This window comes from Saimiri boliviensis, chromosome 12 (genome assembly GCF_048565385.1).
Source record: "Saimiri boliviensis isolate mSaiBol1 chromosome 12, mSaiBol1.pri, whole genome shotgun sequence".
In the NCBI taxonomy this organism is placed as follows: domain Eukaryota; kingdom Metazoa; phylum Chordata; class Mammalia; order Primates; family Cebidae; genus Saimiri; species Saimiri boliviensis.
Genome location: NC_133460.1, coordinates 74,668,561 through 74,691,779, shown reverse-complemented (window position 1 = coordinate 74,691,779; position 23,219 = coordinate 74,668,561). Strand labels below are relative to the sequence as shown.

The following is a 23,219-nucleotide window of genomic DNA, read 5'->3' as shown; positions in this document are numbered from 1 at the left end:
CAAACCCTAAGTGTTATCTCACAGGCTCTTGTGCATCCTAGTTGTGAGATGATAGTAGCCCGTAGGATTCACATGCAATTAATCTGTTCAATGAAGAAGGCAGCATTTTTTAGATCATTAAAAAGCTCTTTAAATTGAAATCTGCCATGCCATACACCAATGAATTTCTATTTTCCTATATACTAATCACAGTTGAAACTATGAGCAAAATAAAGGAAAAGCCAAAACATTTATGAAGGGTCCTTCAGGTACTACTATAAAGTGGAGAAGAAAATACTTATGTGATTGTTTGTTCTCAGTTTTTTTAATACTGTGAACTCCCTGCTTTTTTTTTTAAGATGGAGTTTCATTCTCGTTGACCTGGCTGTAGTGCAATGTGCGATCTCAGCTCACTGCAATCTCTGCCTTCCAGATTCAAGAAATTATCCTGCCTCATCTTCCCTAGTAGCCGGGATTACATGCATGCACTACCACACCATGCTAAATTTTTGTATTTTTAGTAGAGATAGGGTTTCAACATGTTGGTCAGGCTGGTCTCGAACTCCTGACCTCAGGAGATCCACCCACCTCAGCCTCCCAAAGTGCTAGGATTATAGCTGTGAGACACTGCGCCTGGCCTATAACCCCTTTTGGTAAATTAAAATCCCCTAGCTCTCTCAAGATACTGATTTGTCCCCAATGAGAATATGCCCCTACCCAAGAATCACTATATAATATGGACTCTTACCTCCCTATCCTATCTAGAATTTATCTAGTTTTACCTTCAGTACTGTTTACACAAAAAACAACCATTATTTGTAAGTCTTCATTTTTCAAATGCAATCCATGTTCTTTTTTGTTTCACTCAATCGTCTAAATTTGTTCTTGGGAATGTCTAATTATGCAATCTCATTATAGGATTATAAGGCATATTTTCTTCAATACAGATTAATTCTACAAACTCACTGGACAAGGTTTTATTATCTATAATTTACACTGTCTCTCTAGCCTCAAAGAGGAAGGGGTAAAATATGGCATTATCTCTGCTGTATTTTCTTAAAAGCTCCTGAGTTTATTTTTGAAGCTTTCCTTACGTTTGCAGTTTACATTTTCCTAATTTATTTCCTCAGTATTTTCAGTTTATTCTAAAGAGTCCACCTCCTCTAGTTTTATTGGGAGGAATTATCCAGCGATCTTATTAAAATGCAGATTCCTAGCACCAAATACTAAAGATACTCATTTGTTAAGTATGAAATGTATTTTTACATGCAACATTTTGAGAGTTAGTGTTCTGGGCTATTATTTTTGAAAATTCCTAGAAGTTGACAGTAACTTCTGTAATACCTTTGGGATCTTAACGTATCAGTTTGTTGCATTACAAAGCCCCTAAGTGACAGCACTGCTGCATGTAATTGTTCCTTAAGAGCCAAATGTCAAACATCTTGTAGTTGTGAGATTCAACCGTAAGTGTTAGCCTGCCTCTCACAGGCTCTTGTGCATCCTAGTTGTGAGATGATAGTAGCCCGTAGGATTCACATGCAATGAAACTGTTCAATGAAGAAGGCAGCATTTTTTAGATCATTAAAAAGCTCTTTAAATTGAAATCTGCCATGCCATACACCAGTGAATTTCTATTTTCCTATTAACTAGTCACAGTTGAAACTATGAGCAAAATAAAGGAAAAGCCAAAACATTTATGAAAGGTCCTTCAGGTACTACTATAAAGTGAAGAAGAAGGTCTGCCTTCTTCTTTATATTTATAAACCTTTATATCTAAACCTTTCAAAGGTTTGCCCTTCTTTATATTTACAACAAACTTGCCCATTTACTTTTAAAGATTTTTTTAAAAAATAATCTTCAACATGTATTATTTTTCATCAGACTGTCTCCTGGTATCACAAACACGGCATGCATACATTTATTATTAGTAATATTAAGTTCACTGTCTTACTGTAAAATATCCTTTCTCCAAATGAATAAAGAATGCAAAATAAGGAAACAAAATAATGTGCAGGGATTTGGGCAGAAAATACTATATTTATGAAATGAAAGGAATGAGTTTTAACTATTATAAGCACAGAAACTATCATATAGACATGCAAAATAAACAATAAAAGCACAATTTCTAAAAACATATTTATTAAAATAAAAGCTTTAACTGTGCCCATCCCTAAACAGTTCATAACTTTCCAGAATAAAAATTCGTAACATTTAGATTTTCTCAAGACTTTTCCTCAGGCAAATGAATGTCCCTCTATTTGGATTTTTCTATTTACTGGTTTAGAAATTAGCTTTCTTAAGTGCCTGCTGCTGGCAGCTGAAGTAGTACCTTTCTTTGCTGGTGGTTCATATTGTTGAGTTTCATTCTCATTCACTCTTTTTCTTTCTGAACAGGTTTTAGTTTTGTTGTCCTTAGGCACTTCAAGTGTTTCATTACAAATCAATTTATTGTTTATTATTAAAGATGTATCAGGCTTGTCCTAAAGCAAAATAAGTTAAAAATAATTCACATATAGAAAGCTACAAAAAATGTACAAACCATATAAATTACTTTTCAATAGTGTACCACAAAAAATTTTTCAAATTTGTTGAGACATTTTCTAAGTTATTTCTTAAGTTGTGTCCTAAAATAACTGATGGCTCTAGCAAATAAGTAACATTTGGGGATAACTGGAGAATCCTAAGAACACAAATCTCTGAAGACATATCAGAAATATACTTTGAAAAGAAAAATATGAGACTCAACTATTTATTTTGTAGCCAAAGCCTCTTAAAGATTAATATTGTCGGCCGGGCGCGGTGGCTCAAGCCTGTAATCCCAGCACTTTGGGAGGCCAAGGTGGGTGAATCACGAGGTCAAGAGATCGAGACTATCCCGGTCAACATGGTGAAACCCCGTCTCTACTAAAAATACAAGAAATCAGCTGGGCATGGTGGCGCGTGCCTGTAATCCCAGCTACTCAGGAGGCTGAGGCAGGAGAATTGCCTGAACTCAGGAGGCGGAGGTTGCGGTGAGCCGAGATCACGCCATTGCACTCCAGCCTGGGTAACAAGAGCGAAATGCCGTCTCAAAAAAAAAAAAAAAAAAGATTAATATTGTCTTAAACATTAACAATTTTCAGAAAAATAGTTTTGACCTTAGCTTTAAGTCTATACATATTCAAAGAGGCAGTCTATAGACAGCTTTAAAACTGAGCTTCTAGGGCGTGGTGGCTAACACTTGTAATCCCAGCACTTTGGGAGGCCGAGGTGGGTGGATCACGAGGTCAAGAGATCGAGATCATCCTGGTCAACATGGTGAAATCCCGTCTCTACTAAAAATACAAAAATTAGCTGGGCATGGTGGCACATGCCTGTAGTCCCAGCTACTCAGGAGGCTGAGGCAGAAGAATTGCTTGAACCCGGGAGCCAGAAGTTGCGGTGAGCAGAGATCGCGCCACTGCACTCCAGCCTGGGTAACAAGAGCGACACTCCGTCTCCAAAAAAAAAAAAAAACAACTGAGCTTCTACACATTTCACTTAGACTTTTTTTTTTTAAAGTAAAGACTGCTTCCCTTAAAAAGGCTAGTAGCAACCAAGAACAGGGGCTCATGCCTGTAATCCCAGCACTTTGGGAGGCTGAGGCAGGAGGATTACTTGAGCCCAGGAGTTTGAGACCAGCCTGGGCAACACAGTGAGACCCCAGCTCTACAAAATATTAAAATGCCAGGTGTTGTGGCCTATGCCTGTAGTCCCAGCTACTCAGAAGGCTAAGGAAGGATCTCTTGAGCCTAGGAATTCAAGGCTGCAGTGAGCCACGGTCACATTACTGTACTTGAGCTTGGACAACAGAATGATGAGACCCTACCTCTAAAAAGAAAGAAATGGGGTGGGGGGGAGGTTGGACGGGGAAGACTTCCAAAAAGACGGTATAATACAGACTTAGAAGAAGGGTACAACTCAGCATTTAAGTGTATGTCTATAGAGTAATCAAAAGCATGGTAAAGGCAGAAACTTCTGGCAATCAATTTGAAAAAACAAAGTATATGATAAAACAAAGAGTGCCAAAGTGCCACCTACATCAGCAAACATTACCAAAAGATACACATAAAATTAATTTTTTAAAGTCATAAAGTAATGGGTTAAGAAAAAAAGCAAAGTTTTTTCCAGCTATCCCTAAACAAAGGATGTGATAAAGAATAATCTCCATGCTTTTTCACAATTAGTACCTTAGCGTCATTGATAAACGACAAAATCATGCAACAGGCAGATCACACCTGACACAGCTCCATAACAAGGCCAAGTTGTTCCTTCCCTGACCCTTAGTACCTATCAGAATGACCCAGTCATTTTTCCCCGCTTCAAAATATACAATCCTCACCAAAAATCTATCCTTCAGAAGTCAGTTATGGAAAGGAGGGTTTTCTGCTCCCAGGGTATGCTTGGGTAGAAAAAAAAGAATTCAAACTAAATTTTTTCATTATTGGAAAAAGAGTTTGCACTCAAGACAAGATCTGGAACTTGTTGACACTACATTAAATGTTAATCAGCACAATTAAGTAAGTTCCAAACTACTTTGCATTTGTTTTATGTATTTAAGTGAACAATTTAAATTTAGCACACTGTATTAAGTTAGCTGATAAAACAAGGTCTAGAATCCATAAAGTTTATTTATAGGCAAAGACTAACTAAATTACAAATATTGCTTTTTTACTATCATTTCCCTAAACATTGCTAATATATTATGGTTTGCAAACATACTACAGAAACAAATATAATACCATGTGAAATTTCCAACTATTTTGACTTTGTGGAAATGATCTGTCTCTGACTTTCCTTTTTGTTTTTATTTACCAAATCAAAGATCAGACTTAAAGAGAGCAAAAAGCATGTGATGACTAACCAAATAAAAGTTCTGAGGGCTGGAGGCCCAGCAGTTAAGTTACTGCCCCAAGTCTCAGAAGTCTTACGTGCCCTTACTTCGCAAATCAATTTCCTCTTCCTTCATCTCTACCACTAGTACCCTAAATCGAAGTCCTCATCAACTATTAGCTGAACTGTTCCAAGAAGTAGCTAACTGGTCTCTCTGCCTGTAGTCTAATTCCATCTCAAACCTATCCTCCAAGTTTTCAAAAATATCTACTCAAATTAAAAACTCCTCTTTGCTATTTCTCTGCTTAAAATGACTCCCCACTGCCTCCCCAAACTCTTTAATGCAGTTAAAGCCTTTCATCTTATCCTATTTTACTACTCCTAGCCTCATTTCTCACCTCTCCTTGCTTCAAACTTTCTTCCTGAACAACAAATTGTTTGTATTTTCCTGCACTGACTGAAAGATCTTTCATTTCCATGACTGTGCACTCTGATCCTGGTACACGGAAGGCCAGGGTATCTTCTTGTCCCTTGTGACAACCACTGTCCCCTTCCTCTACTTTCAAATGGCTAGATTTTACTCACCCTTTAAGGCTCAACTTAATCATTATCATCTCCACACAATATTTCCTAAGTACCCTCCTACTCTCAGCTTCCTGCACACACTGACTACCATTGAACATTGCATTATAACTATATGTTGTTTTTCTTCTTATCGAGGGATTGTTAGGGGAGTAGATTTTATTAATCTGTAAAATTCCAACAATCTAGCACAGTACCTGGCACACACTGGACACTCTCTAAGTGTTTCTTGCTCCTCCATCTTATTAATTACTACTTATTTATTAAATAGTTAATTATCAACATATTAAATATTAGGATATTTCTCCCAGTTCAGGTACAGAAAAGCCAGATTAAATAATGTATCTAATAATATCAAAAGAAAGGCCTGCTACAGGATATTAGACATCATGCTCTTCTAAAATGCTTCTCATTTACCCCTGCGATATCAAAAGCCCATCTAAAGTTCACATGATTCAGGGAATATTGATAGGTACTAGAGTTGACTATCAAGATACAAAGGAAACCCAACAGTCACTTTTTATAAGATACCACGCCTACTTCTTTTGGTCACAGCAAAGACGTGAAAAAGCACCTTTCAACAAAGCAACACGGTTAGCTCTAAGTATACTTAGCCTACTACATTATTACCATATATTTTACCATTTCCATATAAAAAAATTTGAAGGAGTTTACCCCCAAAAAAGAAAACCAAAAGCCATTTTTTTTTTTTTTTTTTTTTTGAGACAGAGTTTCGCTTTTGTTACCCAGGCTGGAGTGCAATGGCGCGATCTCGGCTCACCGCAACCTCCGCCTCCTGGGTTCAAGCAATTCTCCTGCCTCAGCCTCCTGAGTAGCTGGGATTACAGGCACGCGCCACCATGCCCAGCTAATTTTTTGTATTTTTAGTAGAGACGGGGTTTCACCATGTTGACCAGGATGGTCTCGATCTCTTGACCTCGTGATCCACCCGCCTCGGCCTCCCAAAGTCCTGGGATTACAGGCTTGAGCCACCGCGCCCGGCCGAAAAGCCATTTTTTAAAAAAAGGATTAAAAGACAAGCTGATCATTCTAAGCTGAACTGAATATGAAAGTATCTAAATTTGTATGAAAGACAAAAAACTCTTGGTCTTTACATGTAACAATTCATAATAAAACTTTTTAGAAAAAAAATCCTTGCTACTAAGCATAAAACAATAGCAATAATACATATAGTAAAAACAAGCTTCTAAAGAAAACCCACATTTTACTGAGTTTCATATTATAGTTCCCTGAAACATTATAATGTAGTTATCTAAATACATCTAAATTCCTTTCTCCTCAAAGCTCCTCTCCCAACTAGCTGAGGCTTAAACTTCCGAAGGCAACATATTCTTCTGCCTTTCGTGTGCAAAGCACTGCCAGAATAGTCTATGGAAACGTATGTTCAAAGAAGTCAAACACCCTCTTCTAAGTTCTCAAAAATTCACATTTGCATAATAGTAAATTGAGTTCAATGTTGCATAAGCAATTGAACATTCTCAGTAAATTAGTCTTAGTTGCATAAGCCATTTTAAATTATTTCCTTTAAAGCAAAACATATCCTTTTATATCTTATTTATTAATAACACAAAGTTAAATTCTTACATTGCATTTAAATCCATCTTCCATATACAACTTTAGGTTCCGAAATTTATTGATAGTATCTTCTTTTTGATCAATTATATTTATCAATTCTTGAATTCTTTGATTCTGCATAATTATTTTCTTTGGAAAGAAGAAAAAATAATGTTCCATGGATATACTTTGAGATAACTAAAATGCAAACAGGATTAATAATGCAAAGTTTGATAATTCCTCCAAATTTTAAGGTTAAATAAAGAATCAGTGGCAACACGCTATGCACAGCATGATCTTATTTTTGCCTTTAAAAAAATTATATATATAGGCCAGGTACGGTGGCTCACATCTGTAATACCAGCACTTTAGGAGGCCAGGTCGGGCAAATCATTTGAGGTCAGGGGTTCGAGACCAGCCTGGCCAACATGGTGAAACTCCATCTGTACCAAAAATTAAAAAAAAAAATTGGCCGGGCATCGTAATTCCAGCTACTGGGAGGCTGAGGCAGGAGAATTGCTTGAACCCAGGAGGCAGAGGGTGCAGTGAGCCAAGACAGTGTCACTGCACTCCAGGCTGGGTGACTGAGCAAGACTCCATCTCAATTAAAAAAAAAAAAAAAAAAAATTACATATGTATCTATATCTATCTCTCTATAGATAGACAGAAAGAGAGAGAGAGCTGGCCGGGCGCGGTGGCTCAAGCCTGTAATCCCAGCACTCTGGGAGGCCAAGGCGGGTGGATCACGAAGTCGAGAGATCGAGACCATCCTGGTCAACATGGTGAAACCCCGTCTCTACTAAAAATACAAAAAATCAGCTGGGCGTGGTGGCACATGCCTCTAATCCCAGCTACTCAGGAGGCTGAGGCAGGAGAATTGCTTGAACCCAGGAGGCGGAGGTTGCGGTGAGCCGAGATAGTGCCACTGCACTCCAGCCTGGGTAACAAGAGCGAAACTCCGTCTCAAAAAATAAATAAATAAAATAAATAAAATAAAATAAAGAGAGAGAGAGAGAGAGAGAGAGAAATAAAAGAGAAGTTATATAGCATATAAGAGGAATCTGGAGCAAGACTGCCTGGGCTCGAATTCTAGCTTCTGTACCTTTTAATATGTCATCCTGGGCCACATACAGTGGCTCACGCCTATAATCCCAGCACTTTGTGAGGCCAAGGTGGGCAGATCACCTGAGGTCAGGAATTCAAGACCAGCCTGGCCAACATGGTGAAACCTAGTCTACTAAAAATACAAAAATTAACCAGGCGTGGTTGCAGCCACCTGTAATCCCAGCTACTCAGGAGGCTGAGGCAGGAGAAGCGCTTGAACATGTGAGGCGTAGGTTGCAGGGAGCCAAGATCATACCACTGCACTCCAGCCTGAGCAACAGAGCTAGACTCCATCTCAAAAAAAAAAAAGCCCTATGTCACCCTGGGCAAGTTATTTAATGTCTCTGTAAAAAATAGGAAATAATAACAGCATCCACATCATAAAGTTGCTCTAACATTTAAATGAGTTAATTAAAACCATTTAAAAGAGTGTCTAGTAAATGTTAAGTGTTCTATAAATATAAATACATATATAAAGTAACAGTCTAAAGAGCTTCCAAGCAACTTGGTTCTGTTTTGTTTTAAATTTAGGAGAAATATTATGGGAATCTTTTTATTTTCTATTTTATATCCCTTAATATAATTAAATAGGTACAACTAGTGTCTGCTATTTTCTTTTTCTTTTTCTTTTTTTTTTTTGAGACGGAGTTTCACTCTTGTTACCCAGGCTGGAGTGCAATGGCGCAATCTCGGCTCACCGCAACCTCCGCCTTCTGGGTTCAGGCAATTCTCCTGCCTCAGCCTCCTGAGTAGCTGGGATTACAGGCACACACCACCATGCCCAGCTAACTTTTTGTATTTTTAGTAGAGACGGGGTTTTACCATGTTGACTGGGATGGTCTCGATATCTTGACCTTGTGATCCACCTGCCTTGGCCTCCCAAAGTGCTGGGATTACAGGCTTGAGCCACCGTGCCCAGCCTGTCTGCTATTTTCATAAGCAGAAAAATACAAGATAGGAATTGTCTAAACAGTTATGCAATTTTAGTTAGTTCTTTAATTCTTTAAATACTGGATACTAAGATACCAAGATCTTGAATTATTTATATCTGATCATATTTTAAAATATTAAGCTTTTTGAAAGGATAAATGTAAGTTAAAATAAGGAGACCAAAGCCAGAAAAGAAGAGAAAAAATAACAGAAGAAAACAAATCCCCCATGCATACCAAGAGACAACTATATTACTGTTTCTTTACTTATTTTTTAAAATAAACATATCTGGTCATCATTCATATCCCTTTGTTAATACCTTATTAAGTCAAAATAAAGCTTAAAGCATTACCTTATTAGATGTCTCAAGCTCTTGAATCAATGAATCTGATTCTGAAAAAGTAAAGAATATTGAAAGTAAATATCTAAGCATCTAAAAATACGTATCACTGAATAACTATGAAACATACGCTGCTATAGTAACACTTTACTGTTACGTTCAATAAAAAGGATTTTGATGGCACTAGAAGCACACCCTATTCATTTTTTAAAATCTGCTAATTCAACCACAACAGGGTAATGTTTCAGAAAAAAGCCACTCTTAAAACTTAGGATGAAAATAGGTGGCATATGCTAAATAGTAAAGAACGGGCATAACATCAGAGAAGAAAAGAAGCTAGTGCCTTTTTAGTACATTTCATAATGCAAAGGCACCACTTACGTGTGATTTTCTACCCATCTTGTTTCACACAAGAAAGGGCAGAGACCAGAGCAGTTATTGCGACTAATTCTTAAAATGCAGATATTATAAATAATTCTGTATCTGTATATAAAATGCTCTCAGCATGGTGGCACATGCCTGTAGTCAAAGCTACTCAGGAGACTGAGGTGAAAGGATCACTTGAGCCCAGGAAGTGGAAACTGCAGTTTTCATGATCATGCCTCTGCACTCGAGCCTGGATGACAGAGTGAGACCCTGTCTTAAAAAAAAAAGGAAGAAAGAAAAAAAGAGAAAAAAAAAATCCTCCTAGTTAGACTGAAGCATCAATCTAACAAACTGCTTTAAACCACTCCACAGTAGTTACTCTACCCCAAGAGTTAACCTTCTAAACTGCAAGAGTTCATAAAGAATATAGAAAAGGACAGGCACAGAATGGTTCATGCCTGCAATCCCAGCACTTTGGGAGGGTGAGGCTGGGAGGATCACTTGAGCCCAGGAGTAGAAGGCTGCAGTGAGCTGTGGTGCCACCACTTCACTCAACGAGACACTGTCATTTAAAAAAAAATAATAATAATATGTAACAAAATTTACAGCTTTCCTTATAAAGTTAATACTTGGTTTAATTTTTTGTTGTTGAGAAGCTCATTTTCTAACAATATTGGTACAAAATAAATGAAGGTCAAAAAACATTTTTAGTAATAAATTACTACAAAGTCATAAAAATGGTAAAATATTAAAATACATTACCTAGATGAAAGAATTTTCTGGTCAGTATGGTAAATGAGCTACATAAATCTCTTATACTTACCAAGAGTATTTTTTATGTGTTTACAATAACTAAATAGAGGTAAAATATATCCACTTACCATTTTCTCTCTTTTTTAGCTTTTCTTTGGTTTTGCTTAATTCTTCTTTGGTTTTAGCTAATTCAGCTTTAATTTGATTAAACTTTAGTTCTAAGCAAGCAATAGCTTCCTGGGGGTCAGCAAGAGATGCAATATATAAGTGAGCAATTTCAGCCTGTTTCTTAATATCAGCGACATTATCTTGAAGAGAATCAATAATATCTTCAAATCCTACATAATTATGTGCTTCCTAAAAATAGCAAAAACCACATGCCAAATATTAACTGTAGATTTCGCCCTTTACATGTGGTACCATCTAATTTAGACAGTTTTTTTAAAAAAGCAAAAATTCACCACTTGAAATTCTTTAAAATAAATTATATAAAAGCATCTCCAATTTCGAAAACAGTGTTCTATTATTTATTTCCTGTTGTATAGACCATGAGGCCTATTTTCTCATAAAAACAATGTTACAAACTGTGACAAGTCATTATAGAACAATTATTATTATCTAGTTCAGGTATAGTTTCAATTACATAATGAGGCTTAAAAGGCTTTGTTGGGATAGTGCATGAAACAAACCTCCATTTTCACAACTCAGTCAATCCCAAAGCATGTCAAGGATATATAACGTTTGACAGAAGTCTGGACATCACTGTCACAGACCCCCGAGCTGAGTGATTAAAAAACAAAAATAAGGCCGGGCGCGGTGGCTCAAGTCTGTAATCCCAGCACTTTGGGAGGCCGAGGCAGGTGGATCACGAGGTCAAGAGATGGAGACCATCCTGGTCAACATAGTGAAACCCCATCTCGACTAAAAATACAAAAAATTAGCTGGGCATGGTGGCGCGTGCCTGTAATCCCAGCTACTCAGGAGGCTGAGGCAGGAGAATTGCCTGAACCCAGGAGGCGGAGGTTGCGGTGAGCCGAGATTGCGCCATTGCACTCCAGCCTGGGTAACAAGAGCGAAACTCCATCTCAGAAAAAAAAAACGAAAAACAAAAAAAAAAACTCCCCTGAAAAACTGTGATTAATTTCAGCTTCAGTGGAAGCAGCAGAAAAAGGTAATTTTCCTTACATTACAAATAGAGAATAAGCTGAGCACAGTGGCGTGCACCTGTAATCTCAGCCACTTGGGAGGGTAAGGCAGGAGGACTGCTTGAAGCCAGGAATTCAAGATCAGCCTGGGCAACACATTGAGACCCTATCTCTAAAACTATAATAAATAAATAAATAAATAAATAGACAAAATTTTAAAAGAGTAGGAAATGGTAGTTGTCCACTAAGGGCAACCATTTTACATATAAACATTTTTGTTTTAATCAGAACAGCAAGTAAATGACCTCTTAGGTCTCCCATACCTTTAAAATATTTTTTATTTTAAAATGTTATGCAAGACAAATCTGAGGGGGTTATTCTATAATCATGCAAAAAAGAATCTATCTGCTGACAATACAATGTTTCAAGCAATACCAAAATAAGATAAAAATATAACAGAGATATAAATTTTTCAAAGACCAACCACTATATTTAAATTCTTTTTGCTTAGATTCCTAACAAAACATGCTTAATTATAATAAAGTTACAACACTAAGCATCGTTTTAATTCTAAATTGCCTGATATTTCTCATCATTGATGTGGTACACTAAACTCTGGAACCAAAATCTCACTGGATATATTTAAATATTTCCATTAACAAACCTGAGTTTCAACTTTCATGGCACAAACATCTTTTGCTGGTTCTTCTTGAGGGTCACATTTACCAACCAAATCCTTGAAGATAGCCAAACGACGTTCAGCATTTTCTTCTAATATCTCTCGTTCTTGAAGCAGTGTTTCCCTTCATAATACAAATTAAGTCCATTAAAAAACAGAAAAGAAACTACTTTGTATTTTTGTTTTAAACATCTAAGATTAATTATATTATAGATTAAAAGAAAATTTAGGCCAGTCGCGGTGGCTCACACCTGTAATCCCAGCACTTTGGGAGGCTGAGGCGGGTAGATCACTTCAGGCCAGGAGTTTGAAACCAGCCGGGCCAACATGGTGAAACCCTGTCTCTACTAAAAACACAAAAATTAGCCGGGTATGGTGGTGCGTGCCTGAAATCCCAGCTACTCAGATGGTAAGGCAGGAGAGGCTAAGGCAGAAGAATGGCAAAATCCCAGGAGGTGGAGGTTGCAGTGAGTTGAGATCGCACCCCTGCATTCCAGCCTGGGTGACAGAGCAAGACTCCAACTCAAAAAATAAAAATTAAGGCTAAAATTTTAAAAGGAAAGAAAGAAAATTTACATAACCATGCATGGGATTAGTAACAGCTATATCATTTTTTTTTTCTCTCTGAGACAATCTCACTCTGTCACCCAAGCAGGAATGCAGTGGCATAATCTCAGCTTACTGCAATCTGCACCTTCCAAGTTCAAGAGATTCTCATGCTTCAGCCTCCCAAGAAGCTGGGACTTCAGGCACATGCCAGCACACAACTAATTTTTCTATTTTTAGTAGAGGTGGGGGTTAACTGTGTTGACTAAGCTGGTCTTAACCTCCTGACCATCTGCGTAGGCCTCCCAAAATGCTGGGATTATAGGCATGAGCCACCACACCAGATCAGTAACAACTATTTTCGAGCTTATATAAAAAGATCGTAATTCAGAAGACACCTAATATAAAAACAAGTAAGTTAAGTCAAATAAACTTAAAAAGTAAATAAAATCCTCAATTTTTACCTGGACATGAAAGAAATAACTTACTTAAAGTCTGCTTCCCGTTGAGCCCAATATTGAGTAAACTCCTGTGTAACTTCTTCTCGAATTTTAAATTCCAATGTTAACTTTTCCTTCTTTTCATTTATCAGCTTTTTTTTCAAGTCTTCTATTAAGTCCAACAGTTTCTGTAACATGTGTAAAAAAATTCTTATAAAAGAATAAATATATCCCAAGAGAAATACCATCCAACTGTTCAAAAAATTAAACTTTTCATTTAGTCAATTATAACTATGTATCCTTTTAATAGTGACAATGTTTTCTCTGCAAAAATTATACATTTGCAGAGACTCATTAATCTGAAAAATCAGGTTGGCCTCTCCACTTTTTAGAAATAGACCTTTGGTAACTGAAATGTCTCACTGTGTAGCTATACTAAGAAATAAGTAAAGTATAATTTGAGCATTTATTATCTATCAAGAACGACTCTGGGGAGTTCCATATTTGTTTCATTTAATCCACACAACTTTCTGTGAGCTTGGCATCATCCATATTTCATAGGTGGGGAACATAAGGATCCGATCTTTGGTAAATGCTGAAAGTTTAGTTTAAAAGTGGCCTCTAAAAGTCTAAAGCCCAAGGATTGTATACAGCAGAAAAACTGCTAAGAACACCCACTAATCAATCTGTCAAAGAAAGATGTTACATAAACTTATCTTATTAGGCTCTTATAACTATCCAGATGTCAGCAGCAATTCTGTAGCGTTTGAAACACATAATCATGAAAAATGTACAATATATAAAGCAATAAATAAAACACTTAACATGACCAGTATACATTCATAACATATATTGTAGCATTACAAAAACAGCTTCATAATCTTTTTAATGTTTCTAATTAAAGCTACTCAACAAATTAAACAAGAAACTCTAAGCTACAGATCTTCCAAACTTTATATTTGAAAACAATTCTATGGGCAGCCTGACTTTGAAACTCTGCCTCTAAGAATTTATATTAAAGAAATAATTATAAATGACCCGAACCCATATTCTGGCTATATGAACATTGATCACAGTACTGTTGTTCTGTGGTAGTAGTTGTGTTTAAATAAAGAAAAAGTGAATCCAACTCAACCAAACTTAAGAGATTGGTTCAATTATGGTACTATCATACAGTAAACCATCGTAATCAATAATGATAACCTATATTAATAATTCAAACTTTTGTTTTTTTTTTTGAGACAGAGTCTTGCTCTGTTGCCCAGGCTGAAGTGCAATGGTACAATCTCAGCTCACCGCAGCCTCTGCCCCGCCACATTCCAGCGATTCTCCTGCCCTAGCCTCCTAGGCAGCTAGGATTACAGGAGCCCGCCACCACGCCTGGCTAATTTTTGTATTTTTAGTAGAGACAGGGTTTCACCATGTAGGCCAGGCTGGTCTCACACTCCTGATGATCTGCCTGCCTCGGCCTCACAAAGTGCTGGGATTGCAGGCATGAGCTACCATGCCTGGCCAACCTATATTAATAATTCATACCTTTCACAATTTATTTTTATATAAAGAATACCAGGATACAAAAGAGTAATATGTAATAAAAATCCATTAACATTGAGTGGTAGATTTGAGAGATCTTTATATTTAAATTTTCTTTTTCACTCTCTATATAAAACTACTTTAATAATTTTAAACTACTACACACTTTTCTGTGTAAAACAATAAATAATAATTACTAAAGGAAAAATCAGAATGAATGTGGAAAAACCTTGGGAATTTAATAGTTTTCAATAATTAGGTTTTATCATTGTTAGCATCTGATTAAGTTGTTGCTGAAAACTATTCAGGCTATCATAGCCAAATAAATTTAAGTATATGTATGCTAATATCAAGGTATTTTTAATGGTTTTTGAAAGTCCCAAACCTCTCATTAAAATGTGAATAAAGGGCTGGGCATAGTGGCTCACATCTGTAATCCCAGCGCTTTGCAAGGCAGGAGGATTGCCTGAGCTCAAGAGTTCAAGATCAGCCTGGGCAATAGAGCAAGACCTCATCTCTACAAAAAAATTTTAAAAATTAGTTAGGGGTGGTAGCATGCGTCTGCAGTCCCAGCTACTCAGGAAGCTAAGGCAAGAGGATCACTGGAGCCCAGAATTTCCAAGTAGCAGTGAGCCAATGACTATACTATCGCACTCCAGCCTAGGAGACAGAGCAAGACTTTATCTCTAAAAGAAAAAAAATAAAACAAAGCATGCAACACCTAATCACGTTGATTTTTAAATGTCAAATATTAGACAACACCTTGATGAATTTCCTTAAAATATCTAGTCAATGTTATAAGATATGCATTTACACTATATAATCCATTGCAAACTTTAGCATTAAATATTTTTCTCTAGTAATTTCAGAAATTTTACTAACCAATATTATATAAAAATTTCAAGTTTGAGATGAAAAAAAGTAAAACTGGGCTTTTTAGTTTGTCTGTTTTTAAGACAAGGTTCACTCTGGTACCCAGGCCAGAGTGCAGTGACGCAGTTATGTCTTACTGGTGCCTAGAAATCCTGGGCTCAACCAATCTTTCCACTGCAGCCTCCCAAGTATCTGGGACTACACGTATGCATCACCATGGGCTAATTGTTTTATTTTTTGTAGAAATGGGGTATCACTATGTTGCTCAGGCTGGTTTCAAACTCCTGGGCTCAAGCAATCCTCCTACCTCAGCTTCCCAAAGTGCTGGAATTACAGGTGTGAACCAGTACACCAGTCAATCTAGACTATTAATGACTCCCTTTTGTCACTGCAGGCGGTACTATTTAATGCATTACAAAAGCCAAAGTTATTACTCTTACTTAGTGAGCAGATAAACTGAGACTTGTACTACATCTGAAGCTATCATTCTTGTTTCCAAACATATGTTCAGTTATCACTTTCAGGGACATGAAAGTTAATTATTAAAATGAGTATTTAACCCAATATATCATTCATCTACTTGTACTTTTACAATTCAAAAGAGTACTGTGATATGTGATATGTCAACACCATTAAAGCAAACCCATGAACACAGGTCTACTAGTGTTCCTCAGACACTGGTAAGAGGACTCCATGTATACTCACAGAGTTATGGCCAATTAAAGAGGGGAATGGGTGGTCAAGTGCAGTGGCTCACACCTGTAATCCCAACACTTTGGGAGGCCGAGGCAGGCAAATTATGAGGTCAGGAGTTTTGAGATCAGCCTGGACAAAATGGTGAAACCCGTCTCTACTAAAACACACAAAAAAATTAGCTGGGCACGGTGGCGCGCACCTATAATCCCAGCTACTCGGGAAACTGAAGCAGGAGAATCGCTTGAACCAGCGAGGCAGAGGTTGCAGTGAGCTGAGATCGTGCCATTGCACTCCAGCCTGGGCAACAGGGTAAGACTCCATCTCAAATATATATATACATATAAATTGTAATTGGACAGAGGCTAAAATAACAACTGTTAAATCTTATTTATTTGTCATAAAAACAAGATGACAAACAATTTCTGTTTTTGAAGATATGGGATCATAGGTACTTGATAGATATTTTTAGCACTTGTACTTGAGATTGCAAACTAAAAGTCTAATGGAATACAAAAAATCACTTTGAAAAAGGATACTCACATGGTCTATAAGTACCACCCCATAGATAGTATGCTTTTAAAATAAAGATTTGAAATACCGTATCTTAACCAAGTGAACAAAACTTAGCATCTCTAAGAATGGAAAAATCAGACATCATGTGGCTCTTGGTGTGATTCGATGGGAAATTCACAACTTAACCTACATAAAATACTTTCTTAATGTATTAAACCTAAATCATGAAGAAATAATCAGACAAATCTAGACTGTAGGTATTCTATGAGAAAACTAGCATCCACTTTTCAAAAATATCAATGCTAGATCAGAAATGACTGAAGAAACACAAGAATCAAAAGCAATGCGTTAACTCTGGCTGTTGACAAAAACAAAGTGGCTATAAAGAACACATTGGGAACACTGGAGAAATTTGAATACAAACAGTATATGAGGATATAGTAGTGTATCAGTGTTAAATTTCTTGAATAAGAAAATTTCATGGTCTTATTATTATGACAAAATGTCCATATTCTTAAAAAATATATGTTCAAATAGTTGTAAGTTATCATTATGTCTGGATCTTATTTTCACATAGTACAGGTCAAAAACTGTGTATCTGCATACTTATAAAATGGTAACTGGGGAATCCAGGTGAAGAGGAAATGAGTATTTTGTCTTTCTATAGGTTTGAAATTTTTCAAAATATAAAGTTAAACACAAAAACTTCACTGTATTGTTGAAAAAAACTGACAAGGAGAGCCATAAGATTTAATCTTAACTTCAGAATAAAAAGACAAGCATAGAAGTATGAGATCTTAATACATACTCTGTTCTCCTCATGGCTAATGAATGCCTTATTTTCCTCTAATGTTTTATCTAGATCTTCATTAATGAGTTCGCTTTCCATATTTTTAGTTTCTTCAGCGTTTTCTAGCTCCTCAATCAAATCCTCATCTTCCACCAAATCTTCTAGACTATTTTCCCATGAAATGGTGGCTCTTTTTACAGTTGATATTTTATTATCTGAATTACTGTCTAGTGATACATCTTGAGACGATTTGACAGATCCAAATAATTTCTCTTGAGAGGAATTTAAAGTGTCTGGAACACAAACCTGTTAAAATAGTCAACGTGACTTTTAAAACAGAAAAGACAAGAACTGTCCACTAGAAAATGATTATTTAAAAAATGTAAGTCAAAAAAACCTCAGCATTACAGGAAAAACTATTCAAACAAACATAACAGGAACTAGCATCCCTAAATGAACATTCTGATAGGAAAAAAGCTACTTACATATGTAAACTAGAGGAAAAATCTATCTTCCTGGGCTAAGTTCTTAGTATTAATCTTTGCAGAGGGTTTCCAATTACCTAGGAGTACTAAATGAACCAGATGAATGGCAAAAACACAATTTATTCCAAAAATACTCATTAATTTTTAACTGATGTTTGTTATTAACTCATTACTAAAGGTCATTTTAATCCTAGCATGGGCAACCTTCAATCCTTTCTCATGTCTTCTTACTTGGTCAAATACTTACATTTTTAATTTTCAGTTGTCTCCTAGGCTTACTGTACTAAGTACAAAATATTTATTTCAAGAAAAACTGTTAATATTCTAATAATAATAAGAGGCTTAATAAAATACTTATTTACTTTTTGTGCAATGGCTGAGAACTTCAATACATTGAGTGTTTCATCATAGGCTAAATAACACTGGCTGATGTTGACAATCATACATATTTTTCCTTTACCATTAAAAAAACTTTGAAAATAGTGAGTCAGTTTACTTTCCCGGAAAGGCACATGCTGTTGAAACCTATGAAAAAAATTTTCAAAAAACATTGTCAGTTAAAACAAATCTTATGAAGTCAGAGTACTGACAAATTTTACAAAGAAATAATTAATCCACCTATCATGAAATTAAACTTTACATTAGTGATTAGTTCCAAATGTAATAGTCCTTCTCAGTTTTATTTTTTCTTGTTTGTTTTTACTTCTGTTTTGAGACAGGGTTTAGCTTGGTTACCCAGACTGGAGTACAGTGGCACAATCATAGCTCACTGCAGCCTCAACCTCCTAGGCTCAAGCGATCCTCTTGCCTCTGCCTCCAGCATAGCTGAGACTGTGGGTGTCTGCCACCACATCTGGTTAATTTTTTTATTTTTATTTTTAGTAGAGGTGAGGCTGGTCTTGAACTCCTGGGCTCAAGCAATCCTCTTGCCTTGGCCTCCAAAAGTGTTGGGATTACAGGCATAAACTACCATGCCTGGCTGTTTGTTTTAACTGCTGCTACTTACTAACAATAACCCACTATGTAAAATACAAAGAAAATCATATTTAACTATACTGGGTTATGTTCCCTAGTATAGAGCAACTGTCAAGAGATGTCCTGAGGCCGGGCACGGTGGCTTAAGCCTGTAACCCCAGCACTTTGGGAGGCCGAGGCGGGTGGATCACGAGGTCAAGAGATCGAGACCATCCTGGTCAACATGGTGAAACCCCGTCTCTACTAAAAATACAAAAATTAGCTGGGCATGGTGGCGTGTGCCTGTAATCCCAGCTACTCAGGAGACTGAGGCAGGAGAATTGCCTGAGCCCAGGAGGCGGAGGTTGCGGTGAGCCGAGATCGTGCCATTGCACTCCAGCCTGGGTAACAAGAGCGAAACTCCGTCTCAAAAAAAAAAAACAAAAAAAGAGAGATGTCCTGAAACACCTTAACTAGAAATGATGAAGGCTGATTTTTATTTACTCAGTCTAAAATGCTAATTAATGCAAAAATCTATTGCATCTAGGACCACACACAATGCATTAATAAAGTGGTTTTAGCCGGGCGCGGTGGCTCAAACCTGTAATCCCAGCACTTTGGGAGGCCGAGGCGGGTGGATCACGAGGTCAAGAGATGGAGACCATCTTGGTCAACATGGTGAAACCCCGTCTCTACTAAAAATACAAAAAATTAGCTGGGCATGGTGGCGTGTGCCTGTAATCCCAGCTACTCAGGAGGCTAAGGCAGGAGAATTGCCTGAACTCAGGAGGCGGAGGTTGCGGTGAGCCGAGATCGCGCCATTGCACTCCAGACTGGGTAACAAGAGCGAAACTCCGTCCCAAAAAATAAAATAAAATAAAATAAAATAAAGTGGTTTTAGATACTAAACCAGCATTAGAAGCTTCTCACTTATAGTGTCTGCTGGTATATATTTGCCATGGAAAATACTGACTTTTCTTGAAGAGTTATTGGCATCAACCGACATTCCTATCATTTTCTTTAATCCAACCCCTCTTAAGTACTTTAATCACAATCCATACACAGTCATAAGATACAGGTTAAAAATCAAAAAATAACTTCCTAAAAACAAAGAAGTTGAAAGTTTAAATACTATAATATTTAATATGCTAGTAACACTTTCAGAAACACTTACTTTGACTTTTCACTATTCTTCAAGACATTGATACACTTTCCCAGAGTCAATAAAGAAGTGTTGATATTTCCAGTTTCTCTTAACCTTTCACCTTCATTCTGTGTCTTCATGCTTCGTTCTGAACCAGCGAGATCACATAAAGATAATCTGAATTAACAACAACAACAAAATTACTTTAAAAGTTCTTCAGAACAGTTATGAATAATTACCATTTAAAGAATACTTGTTCGGGCGTGGTGGCTCATGCCTGTAATCCCAGGACTTTGGGAGGCCGAAGCGGGTGGATTACATGGTCAGAGTTTCAGACCAGCCTGGCCAGCACAGTGAAACCCTGCCTCTACCAAAAATAGAAAAATTAGCCAGGCATGGTTTCACACGCCTGTAATCCCAGCTGCTCGGGTAGGAGAATCACTTGAACCCAGGAAACGGAGGTTTCAGGGAGCTGAAATTGTGCCACTGCACTCCAGCCAGGGCGACACAGCAAGACGCCATCTCAAAAACAAAAACAAACAAAAAAGAATATTCAACTTACTCACTGACTCGAATTACACGAGACACTTCAGAATCTTCAATCTGTAATATTCTAATAGTGAATATGCTGTGGCTGAAATACAAAGATCAAATATTATCTTTACATTTTTAAATTCCGCATTCTAAATAGGAAAGGCAAATATCCAAACCAACCTTATTTTTACCCTAGTATTAACTGCAGTCCACCATTGCATTTTCCAACTAGCTGCTAGATATTTCAACCCAGTGTTCTGTCACCTACATATCCAAATGCCTAAAATCATATCTTTTGCCTAGCCCTAAATCCCTCAAAAATTATCTCCTGACAGTCCAACTTCTAATAACATCATTTATAATAAAGTCACAATTTGTTTGAAATAATATTAGTTAAAATGTTATTATGTACAGCTAGCTAACATTCTGAAAATATGCCTAAAGCAAAGCATACATTTGACCTATAGATCCGTATCTTTTATTGTCCCGTGCCCAACTATTGGAATAGGGCTCTTTCTCTCTTAAGAAAAAGCCTGTTTAATTATCTCATTGCTTAAACTGATTTCCTTTGCCTCTCACCTTCCAATCCCATCAAAAACATCTTTCCTTAACCCCTTGAGATTATAGCCTCACCCAGTATATATATAGTATTCACGAGATAAGTGAGAAAGATCCAGAGAAAAGGCCACCATTATTAGCAACTCCAAAAATACTAAGCTTAGATACTGACATAAAGAGTAAAAATACCTGAGAGACTTCCTATAAATTAATAAACCTACTGTCAGGATAGAAAACAGTATTGATAAATGTGTTTAGTGCTATTTAGTTTGCAAAATGTTGTTTATGCCGTATGAATTTATTTAACATGAGCGAACTTACTGCCCACTTCAATCTAAAATTAGCTGTATTTAAATTAACATAGAATACCATGGGTGACAGGAGTTTACTCTTACAGAGTTTATTCTTTACCTTCTACTGGAAGCATTATTCAATTTTGTGAAGGCAACACTCTGGTGCTTTATTCCTAGTTTTAAAAGTCTATAGGCTTCTTTGGAATCAAATACTTGAATCCATTGTAGATCTTTAAAAAATAAAGAGGATTATATATTAATTTATTGAAACAAAGAATGTGTTCTACAGTGTAATCTCTTTCAAAGTCTTTCCTAGTGACATATAATGAAATCTTTCTTCTAACAACACATCCTAGCGAGAGTCAATTCAGCTATTTCAGGATATACGAGAGGAGATTATAACAATGTTCTAGTATTTAAATTACACAAACACACGAAGTAAATGTTTTTCAACAGAATCTGCCAAAGGGAAAATTAAATACGGTAACAATTCCTTAGAATTACACACTAGGGGAAAAAAGAAGAGGCAAAATACAGTACAGATTAAACCTATAAAACTACCTAGCTATTAAACGCTCAAGATTGCAACTTATTAGTGAATCATAAAATCGAATCTATTGAATCATGACCAGTATTTTTATTTTGTTTGTTTGCTTTTTTTTTGGAGACAGGGTCTCACTCTGTTGCCAGCCAAGAGTTCAAAGGCATGACCATAGCTCTCTACAGCCTCGATCTCTTAGACTCAAGCGATCCTCCTGCCTCAGCCTCCTGAGTAGCTGGGACTACAGATGCATGCTACCAAACGAGGCTAATTTTTGCATTTTTTATACAGATGGTGTTTTGCCATGTTGCCCAAGCTGGTTTCAAACTCCTGAGCTAAAGTGATCCACCCATCTCAGCCTCCCAAAGTCCTGGGATTACAGATGTGAACCACTGCATCTGGCCAGCATTTTATAGAAATGACACACAATATAGAAAATATCACAGCGCATTCCTTGCAGTAAAAGTATAATTAACGAAACTTCTGAGTTGTAAATATTCCATGTGCATATGTGTACATGTATGTACATGCTTTCCTATAGCTATCACAAAGCCCAGGAAGGGAACTTTGAAGCAATGAAATAAAAATATTCATTAGTATACCTTTTATAAAAGAATAGCCCTTTACATCTTGGGAAAGGCGCAGCATCTTTCTCTTTTGGAACTTAGACGATACAGGAACAAACAAGTCATAAATACACTCATTGTAAATTTCAAAAAAAGAAACCCACACAGAAAATTTTATATTATTAGCCATATTCAAACGAGCTTGTTCACAATCTTTTATGGATTCTTCAAATTCTGAGATATTCAAAGAGTTTGTTAAATTTCCTACAAAAAAAAAGAAAAAACAACAATCACCTTAGTAAGCAACTGACTAAAAATGTGACCAAAGTATAGATCAACTCCCAGACTTGAAAAACCAAGTATGCTTGATCTTTTGACCATCTATGTTCAACATTTTTTGGAACAAAGGAAGATGTAAGTAATATTTGGATTAACCAAAGTTAGACTAC

The 23,219-nt window shown here is 36.7% G+C and overlaps 1 protein-coding gene across 7 annotated transcripts in view; it reads right to left on the bottom strand.

Moving 5' to 3' along the window:
- KIF20B (kinesin family member 20B) overlaps positions 1-23,219 on the bottom strand; it is a 70,938-nt gene that overhangs the window by 33,832 nt on the left and 13,887 nt on the right. For 5 of the 7 annotated variants that reach the window (XM_074382557.1, XM_074382556.1, XM_074382560.1 and 2 more), the window contains exons 8-19: positions 22,807-23,034; positions 21,782-21,893; positions 20,841-20,912; positions 20,309-20,455; positions 18,543-18,705; positions 17,714-18,001; positions 13,339-13,478; positions 12,290-12,428; positions 10,609-10,837; positions 9,374-9,414; positions 7,018-7,137; positions 2,309-2,459 (exon numbers count right to left, since the gene is read on the bottom strand). In XM_074382557.1, the coding sequence (XP_074238658.1) occupies positions 2,309-2,459; positions 7,018-7,137; positions 9,374-9,414; positions 10,609-10,837; positions 12,290-12,428; positions 13,339-13,478; positions 17,714-18,001; positions 18,543-18,705; positions 20,309-20,455; positions 20,841-20,912; positions 21,782-21,893; positions 22,807-23,034 (1,830 nt within the window). The remainder of the gene's footprint in view (positions 1-2,308; positions 2,460-7,017; positions 7,138-9,373; positions 9,415-10,608; positions 10,838-12,289; positions 12,429-13,338; positions 13,479-17,713; positions 18,002-18,542; positions 18,706-20,308; positions 20,456-20,840; positions 20,913-21,781; positions 21,894-22,806; positions 23,035-23,219) is intronic. The other 2 variants (XM_074382561.1, XM_074382562.1) reach the window with 1 other exon arrangement.